The sequence below is a fragment of the Trichosurus vulpecula genome, chromosome 1 (genome assembly GCF_011100635.1).
Source record: "Trichosurus vulpecula isolate mTriVul1 chromosome 1, mTriVul1.pri, whole genome shotgun sequence".
Lineage (NCBI taxonomy): Eukaryota > Metazoa > Chordata > Mammalia > Diprotodontia > Phalangeridae > Trichosurus > Trichosurus vulpecula.
The window spans coordinates 11436558-11452744 of NC_050573.1; the positions used below are offsets into that span (position 1 = coordinate 11436558).

Sequence of the window (16187 nt, forward strand, 5' to 3'; positions counted from 1 at the left end):
TAAAAAAAAAAATTCTTAATTTATTTATTTTTAGTTTTCAACATTAGTTTCCACAAGATTTTGAGTTCCAGGTTTTCTCCGCATCTCTCCCCTCCCCCCACAAGGGGCTTCACTTTTTAATCTTTCAAAGGAGGATAATACTTGCACCCCCAACTCATAGATTTGTTCAGAGATGAACACTTTGTAAATGTTTAAGTTCCATGCTGATGTGATTTCAGAGCGCATTAGGGTTAGGTGCATTCACACGCGTGTGTGGACTGTATTATCTTTGTAGTAAATTAGTTTTGAAAATGCTGCTGCTGGTGGTAGTTAGCTTTGCCCACTAAATCTTTGTTTGAGTGGTTACTCCTTTATTGTGATAGGTCAGCCTGGCTGGGCTCTGGGCCATAAGGTTTTCCCAGCTAGCCATAGTCCTTTCTAACACTGAGAGTGAGTGAAGCCTTAGAGTTGTTTCCTCATTGGTCTGCAGTTGGCTCAGCTCTCTCCAGCCCACGGGAGGCTGCCCAGGCTCATGTGCTGCCTTCCTATGGCCGGGTTCTGTGCTGACCCATTGACCCCTGTCCCAGAGGGTGGACTGAGCAGGGGTGGAGCGGACGGTGCCCACAGTGGCAGGGCTCAGCACTGGGGGGGGGATTATTCCAGACCTACCTTGAGTGGCACTTGGCCTAGTGGGGCTGTGCTGTTGAGTTTGCCCCAACATGAGCCCCTTACCTTGTACTTCAGCACAAAATGAAGCAGCCAGCTGTTGGGAGGCTAGAAATGGGATTCCATCCCAGTTTATCTTCAGGTTCTCAAGATTTAAGATGTATTGTTAAAAATTAAACAGAAGCCACCTTCCTCTGTCAGACACCAACCAGCCACCCTGTCCTGAGTACACAGCCTAGTTTTTCTGGGACACCCAGCACTTGAGTCCTTGTCTTAGGCTGGGCTTGGCAACAGCAGTGGTGGTGTAATGAGAAGACTTCTAGACCGGACCGAAAGGAGACCTGGGCTTGAACGTGGGTGCCATCCCCAGCTTGTTTGGTTCCTTTTCCATGGTGGGCTTTAAGCCCCTCATATGCAGAAAGAGGTGGTTGACCTGGAAGGTTCTGGCTGCCCCCAGACGTGATCTGGTCACCAGGTCCCTGAGCAGCCATCCTGGGCTAGTCTTTCTGGGTTCAGAGGCTGCTCTCAGGAATTCCCTAGGGCTTCTGGCTGGAGGCCACCCTGAGCTGGTTCACATTGCCTCAACAAAGGGGGAGGAGAACCTTAGGGAGGAGAGGTGACTTCCCAATGGAAGGAGGTGCCCTCATCCTAGCGAATCTTGGAAGGCCGGGGAGGATTCCAGGTGGGACAAGGCAGAGCGAGTCAGCTGGTGGTATTGGCTTGAGCAGATGCTATGGAAAGGAGGGTGAGAGCCTGGAAGGGCAGGCTGGAGCCAGCCTGCACGGGGCCTTCAGGGCCAGCATTCATTCAGTAAATGATGGGGTTGGAGAGGAGGACGTGCAGGCATTCATGGCTTTTGTGTGGGTCACAGATGGCCCCTTTTTGTTCCAGAGTTAGCAGTGACTTTTCTTTGCCAACCCATGTGGTTCCAAATTAGCTTTCAAACCAAGGAGTGCAGTGGCAAGAGTGCCCAACCCTGGAAGCTTCTGCCACTGCTGGCCATGGGACCTTGGGTGAGTTCCTTCCTGTTTGAGCAGACCACGTGAAGGCCCATTCTAGCTGGGCCCCTTGAATTCTGTATGTGAATAGGCATGAGCCTCCCAGGCCATCAGCCACACTTACTGATGGGACTTGGGTGGGGACACTGCTGTGGAACTGTGACCCATCCTGGTTCTCCTTTGCAGATGTGATGGATGTCGCTTGGTCTCCTCACGATGCTTGGCTTGCATCCTGCAGTGTGGATAACACTGTCGTCATCTGGAATGCTGTAAAATTTCCAGGTACGAAGTCTTCACTCAGCCTTTTTGCATGGAGGAGATCAGCTAGATGGGGTAGGTTGGGGTGGTACCCCGTCTCTGTAAGGGGACAAGCATTCCTTATTGCTGGACGTAAGGCTTGTTTTCTGAGTCTGCTGCGTCTCACTGGAAAGGAGAAGGGTGTCTGCAGCCTTAGGTGTCTCCCCCATGCTGCAGCCCTTATGCATTAGTGTAGCTCCACAAGTGACTTTCAGAGAAAGGAAGTACCCCCAACCAGAATGGCCCCGGGAGCAAGGGTAAGGGCTGCTGGCTCGAGGCCAAGTTTGACTGTTCTTGGCCCTGCTTTTTATTGCCTTCTGGCTCTGATAAGCCCTGAGCCCCCAGGTGGGGATCATAGCCAGGAGGTGGTCAGGGCCTTCACCCTCACCTTGAGTGAAAGCAGGGAAGGAGATGCAGGGGACTGTTTCTCTTGGTGCCAGAAGGTGGCTGCCAGTTGGCAGTTTGCCCACCGCCAAGCCCCACTTTGGGACTGTATCCACGGATTCTCTCCAAAAGATTCTCTTTTTGCGCCAGCTTCCTTTCCTTTTCAGATTTTACCAGGTGGCAAGCATGTTTGGACACGTAGGTGTCCAGCCCTTGGAATAGGGCCATGCACTTGGTGACTGAATTGGCCAGCCAGCTGGATTTTTCTCCTGGGGGTGAGCTCCTCATGATTGCTCTGACTTCAGAGGAGTGGGGGACCCTGGGGTGCTCAGCATCTGAGCTTTTCCACTTTGCAGTCTAGCTCACCTTCCCTTTGCAGCCTTATTTCCCAAGACTTCATGCTCCAGGCAAACAGGCTTGGCTCCTCACTGTTCCTTAATTTCATCTTCCTTTGTAGAAATTCTTGCCACTTTACGGGGCCATTCTGGTTTGGTGAAAGGACTGACCTGGGATCCCGTTGGGAAGTATATTGCTTCCCAGGCCGATGACCGCAGTCTGAAAGTGTGGAGGACCATGGACTGGCAGCTGGAAACCAGCATCACCAAGCCCTTTGATGAGGTACAAACCCCGAGTGTCCTGAGCTCTGCCCTTAGTTGGGCGCTTGGAGGGCAGTGGCCAAATCCCTAGGGAGGCACTGAGGGTACCAGGCCTCCGTGGGGTGGACAGCTGGGTCCAGCTGGCAGGAGTGTCCTGGGACTTAGAAATGGAGGTGCTGTCTTACCAAGGGGTCGTCTCAGAGCCCATTGTGAATGAAGTATGGGAAGGTCCTGGGGGCGGCCTACTTTGTAGACCCAGCAAGGACTCCCATGACCTCTAGATTTCGCTGACTCTCAGCACTCTGTAGTCAAGCTGTACCTCTGTTGGCAGCCTTTTCCAAGAAGTCCTGCTTTCTCCACCCTCCACGCCTTTGTATTCACTCCCCTCCATACCTGGAACAGACTCCCTGACCAGGCCCGTCCACAACGCTCTGCTGTTCCTTAGGCTGCCATTGCCCTGGAGCACCCCTCTGGGCTCCATGACTTCCAGGTTCTTTCCGAGCTCTAAAATTCCAGCCAGGGAGGTGTTCGTATGAGTCTAGGCCTCCTGGCTTCAGTATTCTAGCTCTTCATGCATCATGATGGTGAATCAAACATGATGCTTTGTGGACCTAACGCAGTCCGTATCGGCATTCTGCTGGTCATGCACATGTCCCCACCTCAGCTCACATACATCCCTGGCCCCCAGTGTTCCAGTCCGGGGCTAAGGCGCCATCCCTAACCTCAGACTCGGCCTCTGCTCTCCTGTCTGCTGCCATCAAGCTCACCTGATAGTGCCAGCTCTGAGTTAGCAGTGTCTGGAACAGAGTTCGTGTTTAATGAGTGTCGACTGATTTAAACTTTTGTAGGTGATTGTTGCTCTCTTTCAGTTTCAGGCTACAGTGTGTTTCTTACTTCTGTGATGAGATACTCAGTCTTGAAGTGCTAATGTCTGCCACATGAGGAGACTGGCTGTAGCCTTGGGGGTTTCTTCTTGTCTTTTGTGTGTGGCTCCCCAAGGAGAGGCGAGGTAGGGGTGGTTGTGGCTTTCAAAGCCCTCTCTCTTTCTTTGCAGTGTGGAGGGACGACCCACGTTTTACGTCTCAGCTGGTCACCCGATGGACACTATCTCGTCTCTGCTCATGCCATGAATAATTCAGGACCTACTGCTCAGATCATTGAGAGGGATGGATGGAAAACCAACATGGATTTTGTGGGGCACCGTAAGGCAGTAACAGTGGTGGTGAGTGTTCCCCACGTGTTTAAAAACAACTCCAACCCCAGGGGAATGCGGGATGGCAGCTGGCTGCCTGTGGCTTCCACAGGGTTGTAGGAGGATGCGTTGGGATCTTGTGTGAAAAATGCTTTGTAAACCTAAATGTGTATGTAGATGTTAAAAAGAGAGGAAGGAAGAAAGGAAGGAGCCCAGGGGACAGTCGAGGAGATAATGTTCACAGCAAGCAGGATATCCTCGTGTGTCACTTTTCCTCTTTGCTCTCTGTAGTTAGGCTGTTATATGGATCTTGAAGGTCATCAGGGCATTCTTTAGGAAGCTTCCTAGTCTCCATGCTGATGATCATGGGAAATTAATAGGCCTGAAGGAGAGAACACCTGAGTGGGAAAGAGCATGAGGATACCAGGATGCTTTTGGACAGAGGGCCAGGCTAGCATGGCGGGACAGAAGCAGGAGGGGCAGCCCCTAAAAGGACACTAGTGCGGGGCTTTGGCAAATACAAAGTGTCGGCCAGAATTGGGCCCTGTGCCAGGATGGACACAGACAGCAACTGAGCTGCAGTTTAGGGGGCCACGCCCCATCTCCATAAAGTAGGACACAAAGGGGAGAGAGGCCCTGACTGATAGGGGAAATCTAATTGAGGACAACTGGGTGTCCTGACCCTGAGTGTGGCTCAACACAAGGACAGGGACCCTTTGTCCCTTGGCTTAATTTACATGCTCTGAGCTTGCCTTGGATACCCAGTCATCTGGAGTCCCAGAGTAGTCACCCATCTTGACCCTAGTCATCCTAGTTCAGCAAATCTTGCAGCTCTTGGGCATGGCATGGTAGGGGATCCCCACTTTTCTCTGTAGCTCAAGTGGCTGCACAGCTCAGGGTGTTGAGAAGGTTTGGCCCAGGTCTCCTCTTCCACAGGATGGAGAGTTCTTTAGGATGCTGCAGGCAGCATGGTGACAGAGGGAGAGGGGCAGAGAACCTCGAAACAGCAAGTGGCTGGGGATGGCCGTTAGCACTATGAAGTTCCCAGGTTGGCTTGGAGACTGTGAGTGGCTCTTGGGCACCTGCCCAGCTAGGGCCCTGGGGGAATCAAAGGAATTCCCCTTCCCATGACCTTTGCTAGTGCATTGGGCTGTCCGGACACGGAATGCTCCTTCCAGCTGGGCCCTGGACAGGGAAGGGTGTGCCGATACTCCTTGGGACAGGTGCTTATCAGGTGCTTTTTCGTTTGGATGCAGAAATTCAATCCCAAAATCTTCAAGAAGAAGCAGAAGAATGGGAGCTCCACCAAGCCCAGCTGCCCCTACTGTTGCTGTGCTGTCGGCAGCAAGGATCGGTCCCTCTCTGTCTGGGTGAGCTGCCGGGCCGGGGCTGGCTGGGGTGGGAGGCGAGACCAGCACCCAGGACCACACAGGGAAGGTATACATGGCAGAGATGAGATTTGAACTCAGGACTGCTGACATTAAATCCAGTGTCCTTTCTGTGGTGCCATGCCACCTCTTCTCCAGGCTGTCCTGGATAGGTTGGGTGGGGCGGCCTAGGCGGGAGGCTTCCAGCTGGCCAAGGTTCCAGGACTAGTGAGCTCTCCCACTCCCAGCTGTCTGGGTCTTCCCTGTTTGCTGAGCCTCCATTTCCACACTTTTGAATGTAGAATGGAATAATTGGATCCCCATGTAGACCAGCAACAGGTCTCCTTGACCTTCCCGTTAACACGTCTAAAGCGGAGGTGAGGGTGGGGTACGCTGCATCCCCCAGGCCATCTGAAGCTTGTGAGCTAGCTCCAGGGGCTGCGTGCAGCCTGAACATTGGGGCAACCCAAGGACAGAAACAGCATAGCTCAGTTGGTCATGGGTAAGAGCCGACTGCGGGCTGTGATGTGCCAGGGTTAGAGGGGAGCCCCAAGCATTTGAGGGCTGGCTGCACAAGGCTCCCTCTCCTCCCAGGGAGGAGTCAGCCAGTCCATAAACACTTATCATGCTCCTGCTGTATGCCAGGCCCTGGGGATACAAAGAAAGAAAAAGACTGTCTCTGCCCTCAAGGAGTTTACAGTCTAATGGGAGAAACCACATGGGAAGAGCTATGGACAAACTTGCCTATACCACATACAAGCTTGTTCAGACAAGCTTTAGACACTCTAATCTGGAGATAAAGACAGGGAAGGCCCTGAAATTAAGAGGGCTTGGAGAAGGCTTCTGTTGGAAGACGGGATTTTAGTTGGGACTTACAGGACCTTACAGAGGTTAGTGGTCAGAGTGGAGGAGAGTGGGCCAGGTTTGGGGGATGGCCAGAGAGAATGTCCAGAGCCAAGAGAGGGAGAGTCTTGTTTGTGGAACAGCCAGGAGGTGTGAGGCACTGGGTGGAAGAGGGTGTGTAGGGGAGGGAGGGGTGAGGAGGCAGGAAAGGGATGGGGGGCAACTTAGGGAGGGCTTTGGAGGCCATAGAGAGCCACAGGAGTTTGTTGAGTAGGGTGTGACACGGTCAGACCTTGGAAACTGAATGGAGGCTGGATTGAGGTAGGCAGAGCCCCAGCTAGTACTGCAGTAATCAAGGCCCGAGGTGATGAGGGCCTGCACCGGGGTGGGGGCTGTGTAGAGGAGAGAAGGGAGCGGATGGGAGGGATGCTGCAGAGGTGAAATCTACAGGAGACATTGGCCAGGTGAAATGGACCAGAGACGCTGCAGAGGTGAAATTGACAGGCCTTGGCACCAGCTTGTTTATGGGGGGAGGGACAGGCAGAGAGTCCAAGATGACTCCTGGGTTAGGAGCCTGAGGGACTGGGAGAAGGGCAGTGTAATAGGGAAGATGGAGGCTGTTTAGGGGGAAGGAGAATGAGTTCTGCTTTGGACACATCGAGTTTAAGATACTATGGTATGTCCCATTTAAAATATCTATCAGGCAGTTAGAGATGCGAGACTGGAGGTCAGCCAACATAGTGGAGCAGGCCAGGGAGATTTGAGAGTCATCACAGAGATGGTCATTAAGTCAATGGGAACTGGTGAGATCACCCAGAGAAGTGGTACAGAGGGAGAAGAGAAGAGGACCCAGGACAGAGGCCCAGGACACCTAGGGCCAGGGGACACGATCTGGAGGAGCCAGCAAAGGAGATGGGGGAGGAACCAAGGTCAGGGAGGGAGGAGGAGAACTGGGGGAGGGTGTCCGGAAAAGGAAGAGGAGAGAGAATACCAAGGAGAGAGTGACAGGCAGTGTCACAGGCTGCAGGGGGGCCAGGGCAAAGGAGGGTGGAGAAGAGGCCACTGGATCTGGCCACTAAGAGATCGCTGGTCCCTTTGGAGAGAGTGATTCAGGTAGAATGATAGGGTTAGAAGGAAGATCATCAGGGGTGAAGAAGAGGAGAGAGGGGAGGCCCCTGCTGTAGATGCCTTTTGGAGAAGTTTAGCACCAAAGGGCAGAAGAGAAACAGGACAATGGTTACAAGGGATGGAAGGATCAAGTGAGGACTTTTTGGGGTCGGGGAGACATGGGCATGTTGGTAGGCAGCAGATAAACAGCCGACAGACAGGGAGGATGGGGGGCGGGGCAGTCTGCTGGAGGGGATGAAATGAGGTGACTTGAACAAATAGAGGGCTCAGCTTTGGCAAGGAGAAAGACAGCCTCATCATGGGAGACACAGGGGTGAACGAGAAGGTGGCAGAAGTCACCTGAGTGAGAAGAGGGAGTGCACAACAGATGTAAAATAGGAGGTTCTTAAGAGCCTTTGCTGAGAGGACGGGGCCGGAAGAGCCGTGGAAGGTTTGAGGGGGGAGGAGGTGGTTTGGAGGAGCTGCTGTAGAGTGGGGTAGGGAGGATTGCCTAGAGGCATTGAGGGCCCAATTGAGGTGTGTCATAAATCTGGAGTGACTCCTCCCTGGGAAGGTTACCACTAGAGGACGACCTGCTAAGACCAACTTCCTGTGATCTGAGGCCATTTAAAGCCTCCAGGCTTCATTCTTCAAATGTAAAACCAGGATGTGGTCCGCTAGGTCCTCAAGTGTGGCTCTTTGACTGAATCCAAGCAACAAATCCTCTTAATAAAAGGATTTGTTCTGTCAAACTTGTACTCAGTGAGAAGGCCAAACCCAAGGACCTAGAAGGCCACATCCTGATGGTGATCCCCCTCTCAGTGTGAGGTTTGGTGTTCTCCTAAAGGTGGTCCCTCCATGAGTTTGACAGAATTGGAGGGAGGGGAATGGGCCATGGATTCTCAATTAAAGGCAAATCAGGAACTTATCAGGTCAGCACAGCAAGGCCTCCTAGGGGCCTTCTGGTCCACTCCCTTTGTTTTACAGACACAAGAATTCAGAATCCTACAGTCTTAGCTCTGGTACTGGCAGGGCCCTTAGAGGCCGTCTAGTTCAACTTTCATTTTATAGTTGAGGACGTTGAGGTGTGACTTGCCCAAAGTCACTGGTTCAATGTCAGGAGCAGGATTCAAACCCAGCTCTTTCTGACTCTTAGGCTAGTACTCTTTCCACCACAACACGTCACCTCACATTCACTCAAACATGGTGGCCTCAGATAACACTTGCCAGTAGAAGCTATCAGGGGACCCTGGCACCTAGAGAGCGGGACTTGGTATCAGGAACACCTGTGTTCGCATCCTATTGCTGCCAGCTTGGTCAGGTTCCTTTGCCTGTCTGGGCCTCAGGTGGTGACCCCCCGCACTGGCAGAGGGAGTCCTCAGCACTAACAAAATCCCCTCTAGGACCTCATTTACAAATGACAGAAGGAGTAGGGATTTGTCTAGTAGTGGGTGGAGAGGGCACTGGCCTGGGCTTCCCAGGAAGCATTGCTCAGGCTGGGACAACAAGCTATGCACCCTGAGGAGGCAGAGGCTGCCTTCTCTGAGTCTCTGTCCTCATCCGTGCAGTGGGGGCAGCTAGTCCTGCCCACTTAGCTGAAGTGTCGAGGCTCCAGTGAGATGGCATGTGCTTTAGTAGTGTCAGTTCTCCTGATTCTTGTTCTTGGGGCTTACTTGGGTCTATGGTCTTGTGAGGGGCCTCTGCAGGGTGGTGGGGTGGCCACCTCGTCTCACCGGTCTGTCTCTTTTCCTCTCCCACCAGCTCACATGTCTGAAGCGGCCTTTAGTCGTCATCCATGAGTTGTTTGACAAGTCTATCATGGACATTTCTTGGTAAGATGAGTTTTAGTTCCTCCTGCGAGACCAAGACACTTGTATAATCTAGTCATGTGGGCTGTACGCTCAGGCACAGCTCATCCCTTTTGGGCCCCCCTTTTTTTTGAAGAGCCTCAGTGGCCAGGCTTTATGTGGTTGGTCAGAGTTCCCTGTACACACATGCCTGGGCTGCCATCTGACCTGCCGTCTAAGAGAATGCTATGTAACCAGGTTCATTTGCTGTGTGAAGGATGTGGTCTAAGACTCACCTGGAAGGCCACTGGGCCTCTGGCCTAGTGTTGGATAGCGTTCTGGTGTCTGCATGGCAGAGTGGAAAGTGGCCAGTATCCTTGCTTGTGAAGGGTCCCCAGTCCACTCTTGTGGCCTTTCTCAGCCTCTCTGTAAACAGACAGTGATAGATGACCCTTGAGCTCACAGGTTCCTGGGTCGTGAGGGAAGCCCTGGATTTGGAGTCAGCAAAGTCCTTCACTGATGCAGTAAGCAAGGTGAAATCCCTTGGCCTCCAAGCCTTACTTAAAACTGTAACTAGGGCTGACAATCCAAGGGATACTTTCCTCCCAGGACCACCGTCAGATAGAGCGAAGCCCTTGCATCCCACAGAAAGCCACTCTTTTAAGGCCTTAAAGCTTCCCCTGAGCGGGAGCACTCGAGACTGCTAGTCAGCTTCTAATTAGGCTAGGAGTCGATGAGAAGGGCTTCCTGTTACCCAGAGAAGAGTTCATTACTTTGATTCCTTTGCAGGACCTTAAACGGACTCGGCATCTTAGTGTGCTCCATGGATGGCTCCGTGGCCTTTCTGGATTTCTCCCAAGATGAGCTTGGGGACCCCCTGAGTGAGGAGGAGAAGGTACTGAGCTAGCCTCCTACGCTTCTTGTCTCATTATCACCTGCAGGCACAGAGAGGTGGGGGAAAGCCCAGCAGGCAGTCCCTCACCCCTCATGCTCAGAGAATTGGCCAGGCCTGCCCAGCCTCCTATGCTCACCTTTCATCTGGCTTCGTGGGGAAGACGATCAATAAAAAAGCATTTTCCTGACTTAGTCTCCCATCCTCCTCCTCTTTCTCCTGTACTTTCTACTCTAAAGCAGCAGCTGCCATCCTAGGAGAGCGTCTTTTTGCAGGGAGTGTTCTGTGCGTGGTGGCAAGACGTGAGCAGAGGGTGGTTCTGGCCCTCAGGGATCTTGAATTTTCCCAAAAATAGATAGATAGGTTTGGATTTTGCATCTGCTCCATTTCCCAATTATTTCCCCCTTCTCACATTCCCAAAGGATAACATAAGAGAAAGAGTCTGGCACAACTGGCTGGCCCATTGGCCATGCCCAGTGCCCCATCTGCAGCCTCACCCCTAGAGGAGAGGCCAGACTCAGACCTCCCCTTTCCACTGCAGTGAAGCAGACCCTTAAGGCTTTGGTGGGACACAACTCCGAACTGGTTTTAATGGGTCTCTTTGAGGGGACAGGCCAAGGACCTGCAGGGTCTGGCTGAAAAAGTCCAAATCCAGACATCCCCCTTTCCCAGCACTCCCTTTCTGTGTTCCCTCCAATCTCTATAGCATAAGCCATTTTCAGAGACTGTCTGATAGAGCCTTGCCCTGCTTCTCCCCACTTGTCATCCTAGAGTGGTTCTGTGGTGTGGGCACGCCCATGGCAGGCCTCACTAGCTGGTGGGCTGGAGGCGAGACACTTACCGTCTCTGGGTGTTTCCTTGTCTCTAGAATGATCACCCTCCTATCTCCCCAGCTCCATCACATAGTCCCAGGGCAGGATGAGGCAATATTTCTAGAGGACATGATGCCTACAGAGGTCTATAAAAAGACCAGGCGTGGCTGCCTCCCCCCTGCTTGACCTTTTCCCTGGGATCTGACCTGGTAGCGATGGGGAAGCACAGGCTGGAGTTGGGGCTGGGGCCCACAAGGCCCTCTGTTACCAGAGCCAGGCCAGCTGGGCCATGGGCCAGCTGTTTCCCCAGGCCATCTGACCCCAACAGAGTCGCTCTCCTGCTCTGGGGAGCCCCAGTGGGCAGAGGCATCCTCTGTGGAGTCTGTTCTGTTCATTGGGCCTTAGTGGACAGAAATCAGCCAGAGCCTCGAAAGCAACATCTTGTGGTCCTCAGAAGGGGGAAGAGCGTCAGTGCATGTGGGAGCACCAGCATTCACTCCCCTGCCCAGGCCCTGTCTGTAGCCAGGCTGCCTGGAAGAGGCGGCCCTGGGGGCTTCTAGGACAGACCTTGTGTTGAGCCAGATGGAGCCCTCTGGGCTCCATTCCTCTTCCTGACATCAGTAACAGCCCCCTGTTCCTACTGGTAGTGAGGAGCAGGCTATGTCAGAGGCATCTGTGTGACCCTAGGCAAGTCCCTTCTCTTCGGGCTTCAATTTCCTCCTCTGTAAGTGGGTATGGTAACACTCCCCCTTACCACATGGTTGGGGCAGAAAAGCCTTTGTCTCAGTCAGAAGGGTCTTTGGAGGCAGCTGATTGATCTTCAGACGTGAGTGTCTTGATTTGCACTAGTCCCTAAGGTTGTGATGTGGGCTCCAGAACCTTACTTGTCAAAGCCTCTTTTCATTCTCAGAGCCACATTCACCAGTCCACCTACGGGAAGAGCCTTGCAGTGATGACGGAGGCTCAGCTCCCCACCACCATCATCGAGAACCCCGAGATGCTCAAGTACCAGCAGAGGCAGCAGCAGCAACTGGGCCACAAGAATGCAGTGTCCCGGGAAGCTGGCTCCAACCCCAAAGTGGCCAGCATGGTGAATGGCGAGAGCCTGGAAGACATCAGAAAGGTGGGTCTCAGCCTGAGCCTCGAGGGCCTTCCTGCAGAGGTGGAGCTTAAAGCTTCTGGGGACCAGACATGTGGTGGGGCTATCCCCAGGGAGTTTCCGGTCTGCAGAGAGAGATCAGAGGTGGTGTGGGAGTGAGGGCCAAGTCCTGTGGCTCATCGTGTCTGTTGGAGAACTTCAAAGCTTAATGCTGTATCTAGACTTGCCAAGGCAAGGCTGCCTGGCCAGCCTGGGAGCTGGGCCTCGAAGGGCAGGAATGATGGCAAAGGAGGGCCATCCTGAGAAGAGGACTGCCATGGAAGCAGGGTTGGCCGAGGAGGAGGCTGGAGTAGCTTGCAGGGCTAATCAGAGGTGGGGAGACCAATGAGGTGGTGGCAGCCCAGGCAGAAAGTGGGGAGGAAAAAAAAGTTCTCTCAGTTAGGGGTCTGAGTGGGGGCTGGGAGGGAAGTCTCTTGTGGATAGAAAGGGATGAGCTGGTGTATCTCTGACTCATTTAAGCGCTTTTTGGGCCTCTCTTCCTCCCAAGGAAAGGCAGAGCGCTCATTGGCTGTCTTCATCTGGGGCAGGAGGGCTTCACTCTTTTGGTGTCCTGGCCCCCTTGAGCTGTGATGCTCATGGAGTCCCTCTCAGAATCGGCAATTTTAGATGCTTAAGATAAAATATGTAGAATTCCATGGGTGACCACTACTGTTCAGTCAGAGCTGCCAAAATGCTTTTAAAGACACATTCACAAACCCCGGTGCGAGAACCTTGATCATGGAGGACCTGACCCTCTGTGACCTCGTTTGCTTTCTTGGTTAAGATTGAGATAGAAAAAGACTTAAGTCTTCTTGGACAGCCCCAGAGTCTCTCTGGAAATACACACTTTTCTCTCACCAGAGTCTCCTGGAAGCCTGATCTTTTAAGTTCACCCAGTAAGTGCTGCTGTTTACATTGTGGCCCCGGACCAGCTCGCCTTTCGTTAGTCAGCTCCTTAGGTTTTTGTCTCAGGTTCATTTCCGGGGATTGCTGTGGTCCAGTGTTCCTGGCCCTTAAATGTGCAGAAAGTCAGTGGGGAGATTTTTGGGAGGTGGCAGCTCGTGCTTCCCTGGGAGGGTAAGGTCAGTTTGCTCAGGATGACAGAAGGAAATCTGTCCTGGGGGATAGGGGGGCGTCCATGCGCTTGGTCCAGCCTCTCTGTGAGGGATTCCTTTTCATGCGGATTGTTTTCCCTCGGCAGAATCTATTAAAGAAGCAAGTGGAGACGCGGACTGCCGATGGCCGGAGGAGGATCACGCCCCTTTGCATTGCTCAGCTGGACACTGGGTATTCATCACAGTTTGGTTTTCTCTGTGGCCTGTGGAAGCCTTAATCTGACTTTGTTCTGGGTTCTGCCTGGAGGCCAGTTCCAAGCACTTCTTGTGTATTGCCTTCTCAGAGTCCTCAGGCCTTGATGTGGTGGAGATTCTCTCCATTTATCCCTATAGCATCCTCCCACCTCGGGAGCAGTGAGGTTCTGTGCCCCAGGACCTACCCGGCCTCCTTTCTGTGCTAGCCATTTTCACTGGGCATGGGTCTCAAGGCCCCGACCCAAACCCATGTGTGTCAGGAAAGTTCCTAACTTTGGTTCAGTTTCACCTGCCCTTGAGAGGTGAGCACTTGGGCCTGTAGATGTGACTGAAGCAGAGCCAGAGGCGCCCCCAGGCTTTAGCCACACAGTGGCTCTTGCCATCATGCTGAGTATCTGCCTTGACATTGTGACTGTCATCATGCCACCTGCCTTCCTTTCTTCCTAGTTTGTAGTGCTAGCCATAGAATCATAGGATGGGGGATGGGACCTTGGCAGCCATCTCATCTTACTGTCCCACTTCACAGAACGGAAGAGTGAGACTCTTGACAGGGACAGTAATCTGCCAGGATTCAGACCCGTGTCTGATTGCCAAGCCTGGTGCCCTTTTCCACTGTGCAGCCCTGCTGGGACTCTGGACTCTGTTAATGCTGTTTCCTCTTCTGGATGGCAAGGAGGGACCATGCCCTCAGGCCACTCTGCGGCCCAGCTAGCACCTTCGGCAGTGAGCTGTGGAACAGAAGGTCCACAAGCAGTCTCGATGACCAGTGAGAGGTTGTGGAGAGGCTTCTTACTTCCATTTGGGTTGGTCTTCTGAGGGTGTCCATCTCAGACCTCTGCTCCCACATCCCTGCTTGGGCTTGGCAGCGTAGCATGTTGAGAAGGGATCATCCGTGAATTCTTAGACCCTTCTTGAATAGAGGCCTGTTTTGAGTTCTCCCACCTCCCAGTTGCCATCCACTGAGTAGTCATGCTTCCCTGTGTGACAGGTTGAGCTGAACATACACCCCTCCTCCCAAGTGTGTATCAAACCTGTCACTAGAATTGAGGGCTTTTTTAAAGTGCGTATGTAGATGTGTGCATGTATGTGTGCATGCACGTTTTTTCCCAAGACCATCTCGTTCTCAGGCACAGTCTCCATTCAGGGATGACCTATATTTAGTCCAGTGTTCTGTGCCCTAAATTTACCAGCTTCAGACACATGTAGAGCAAGGCTGCTGGTGCAGGTAAGAACAGTGTGCAGGCTCACGGAGAGAGGAGGAGGCAGAGGATGGAGAGGGGAGCAGAAGAGGGAGTGCCCTCCCATCCACGAGGTGATGAGCTGTGCTGACCAGAAGGTCAGGATCCTCCGCTTCCCCCCAGAGTGGTTTGTAGAGCCAGCCTGTGCTGGACACTCGGCCCACTGGTCCCCTGGCTGGTTTGCAGTCAGGTCCAAGAACTCGCTTTGAGTTGACTCTTGTGTTTGCATCTATATAGTTCAGTAGCTTTCCTTCCTAGAGGCAGGAGGGCTGTGACCATGACGAGGGCTGATGAAGGTGATAATGACCAGAGCTGTTGTTTCTAAAGGGCTTTTCCTTGCAAGAACCCTACGAAGTAGATAATGGAGATACTTAGGGTTGGACCTCTTTTTAAAGATGAGGAAACAGAGACAGACCCCAGGCTAGTCTTCTGGGTTCAAAGCCAGCCTCTCTCCATTCACTACAATGTGGTGCCAGATGTACATCATGCCTTACACTTCGTAAAACATTTTCTTCACCCTCGGATGAAGCTGCACCCCTAAAACTGACCAGCCAGTGGGCTCACCACCCACAGCTCCCTAGCCTGCAGGACCTTTCACTGCTAGATTCACGCCTGGGTGCCCTAGCAAAGTCAGGCAGCCAGGATCCCCTGGGCATATGCCCTTGGGAGACAGGAGGTGGCCCCCAGTTTGTCCAGAGGATCATCTGCCGTGCTTTGGATGTGCTCTGGTGTCCTCTGCCTTGGATAATGGGCTGGTCCTACCTTGTCAGGAGGGATAGATGGTAGAGAATCAAAGGCTATTGACCCCAGGCTCTGCCCCGTACCCTGCTGTAGAGACTGCTAGCTCTTGTCCAGTGAGGCTTTGTAGAATGTCTGGGCTGGGTGGGGGGGTCATAGACCATGAAACCTCACAGATGGAAGGGCCTGAGAACATGGAATGTCATGGAGAGAAGGGCCTGAGAACAGAGAATACCCGAGATGAGAACTACCAGCCTCAGCACAAAATGTTAGATCTCGAAGGGATTTCACTTAGATATAGAATGTAGAATGTCCCTTCTGGGAAAGACCTAAATAGGTCTCCTTGTATTCCAACTCCTTCATTTTCTAGAGGAGGACACAGAAGCCCAGGGTGGGAAAGGGATTTACTCCTGTGTACTCAGCTCAGTGATGGTCCAGCTGGGGCTCACACCATGGCCTCCTCAGAGCCGGGCCAGGCCTCTTGCTGGTGCCCCAGGCTGGCTCATAGGTCAGCCACTGCTCCTGTAGGAAGCCTTACTTCAGATGCTTCCTAAGTAGAAAGGAGCAGTTCAGAACTGAAGGTGACAGAAGGTGGGGGCCAGAGATAAGAGCTCCTCCTTCAGAAGTGACTCTCCAGGGTTTCCATTGACGCCTTGACCAAAGGTTGGTGGTTTCCAGTAGAAAAGAGGTTGTGTTAGACTCTCTTGGTTGTTGTTTCCATGAGATGGAGACTGAGGTCATGACCTTGTAGCACGCCCTTGGTGAGCCATACACCCATTTTATTTTTGGAAGCAGGAAGATTGTAGAGATGAGAACACTTTGGTTGTCTGGTGCTTCACTGAA

The 16187-nt window shown here is 52.8% G+C and overlaps 1 protein-coding gene across 2 annotated transcripts in view; it reads left to right on the top strand.

Moving 5' to 3' along the window:
* The window catches only part of LOC118848617 (protein HIRA), an 89861-nt gene that overhangs the window by 44789 nt on the left and 28885 nt on the right, over positions 1–16187 (top strand). For both annotated transcript variants that reach the window (XM_036757588.1, XM_036757596.1), the window contains 8 exons: positions 1830–1925; positions 2782–2942; positions 3975–4142; positions 5369–5482; positions 9191–9261; positions 10006–10111; positions 11831–12043; positions 13260–13345. In XM_036757588.1, coding sequence (XP_036613483.1) covers positions 1830–1925; positions 2782–2942; positions 3975–4142; positions 5369–5482; positions 9191–9261; positions 10006–10111; positions 11831–12043; positions 13260–13345 — 1015 coding nt within the window. The remainder of the gene's footprint in view (positions 1–1829; positions 1926–2781; positions 2943–3974; positions 4143–5368; positions 5483–9190; positions 9262–10005; positions 10112–11830; positions 12044–13259; positions 13346–16187) is intronic.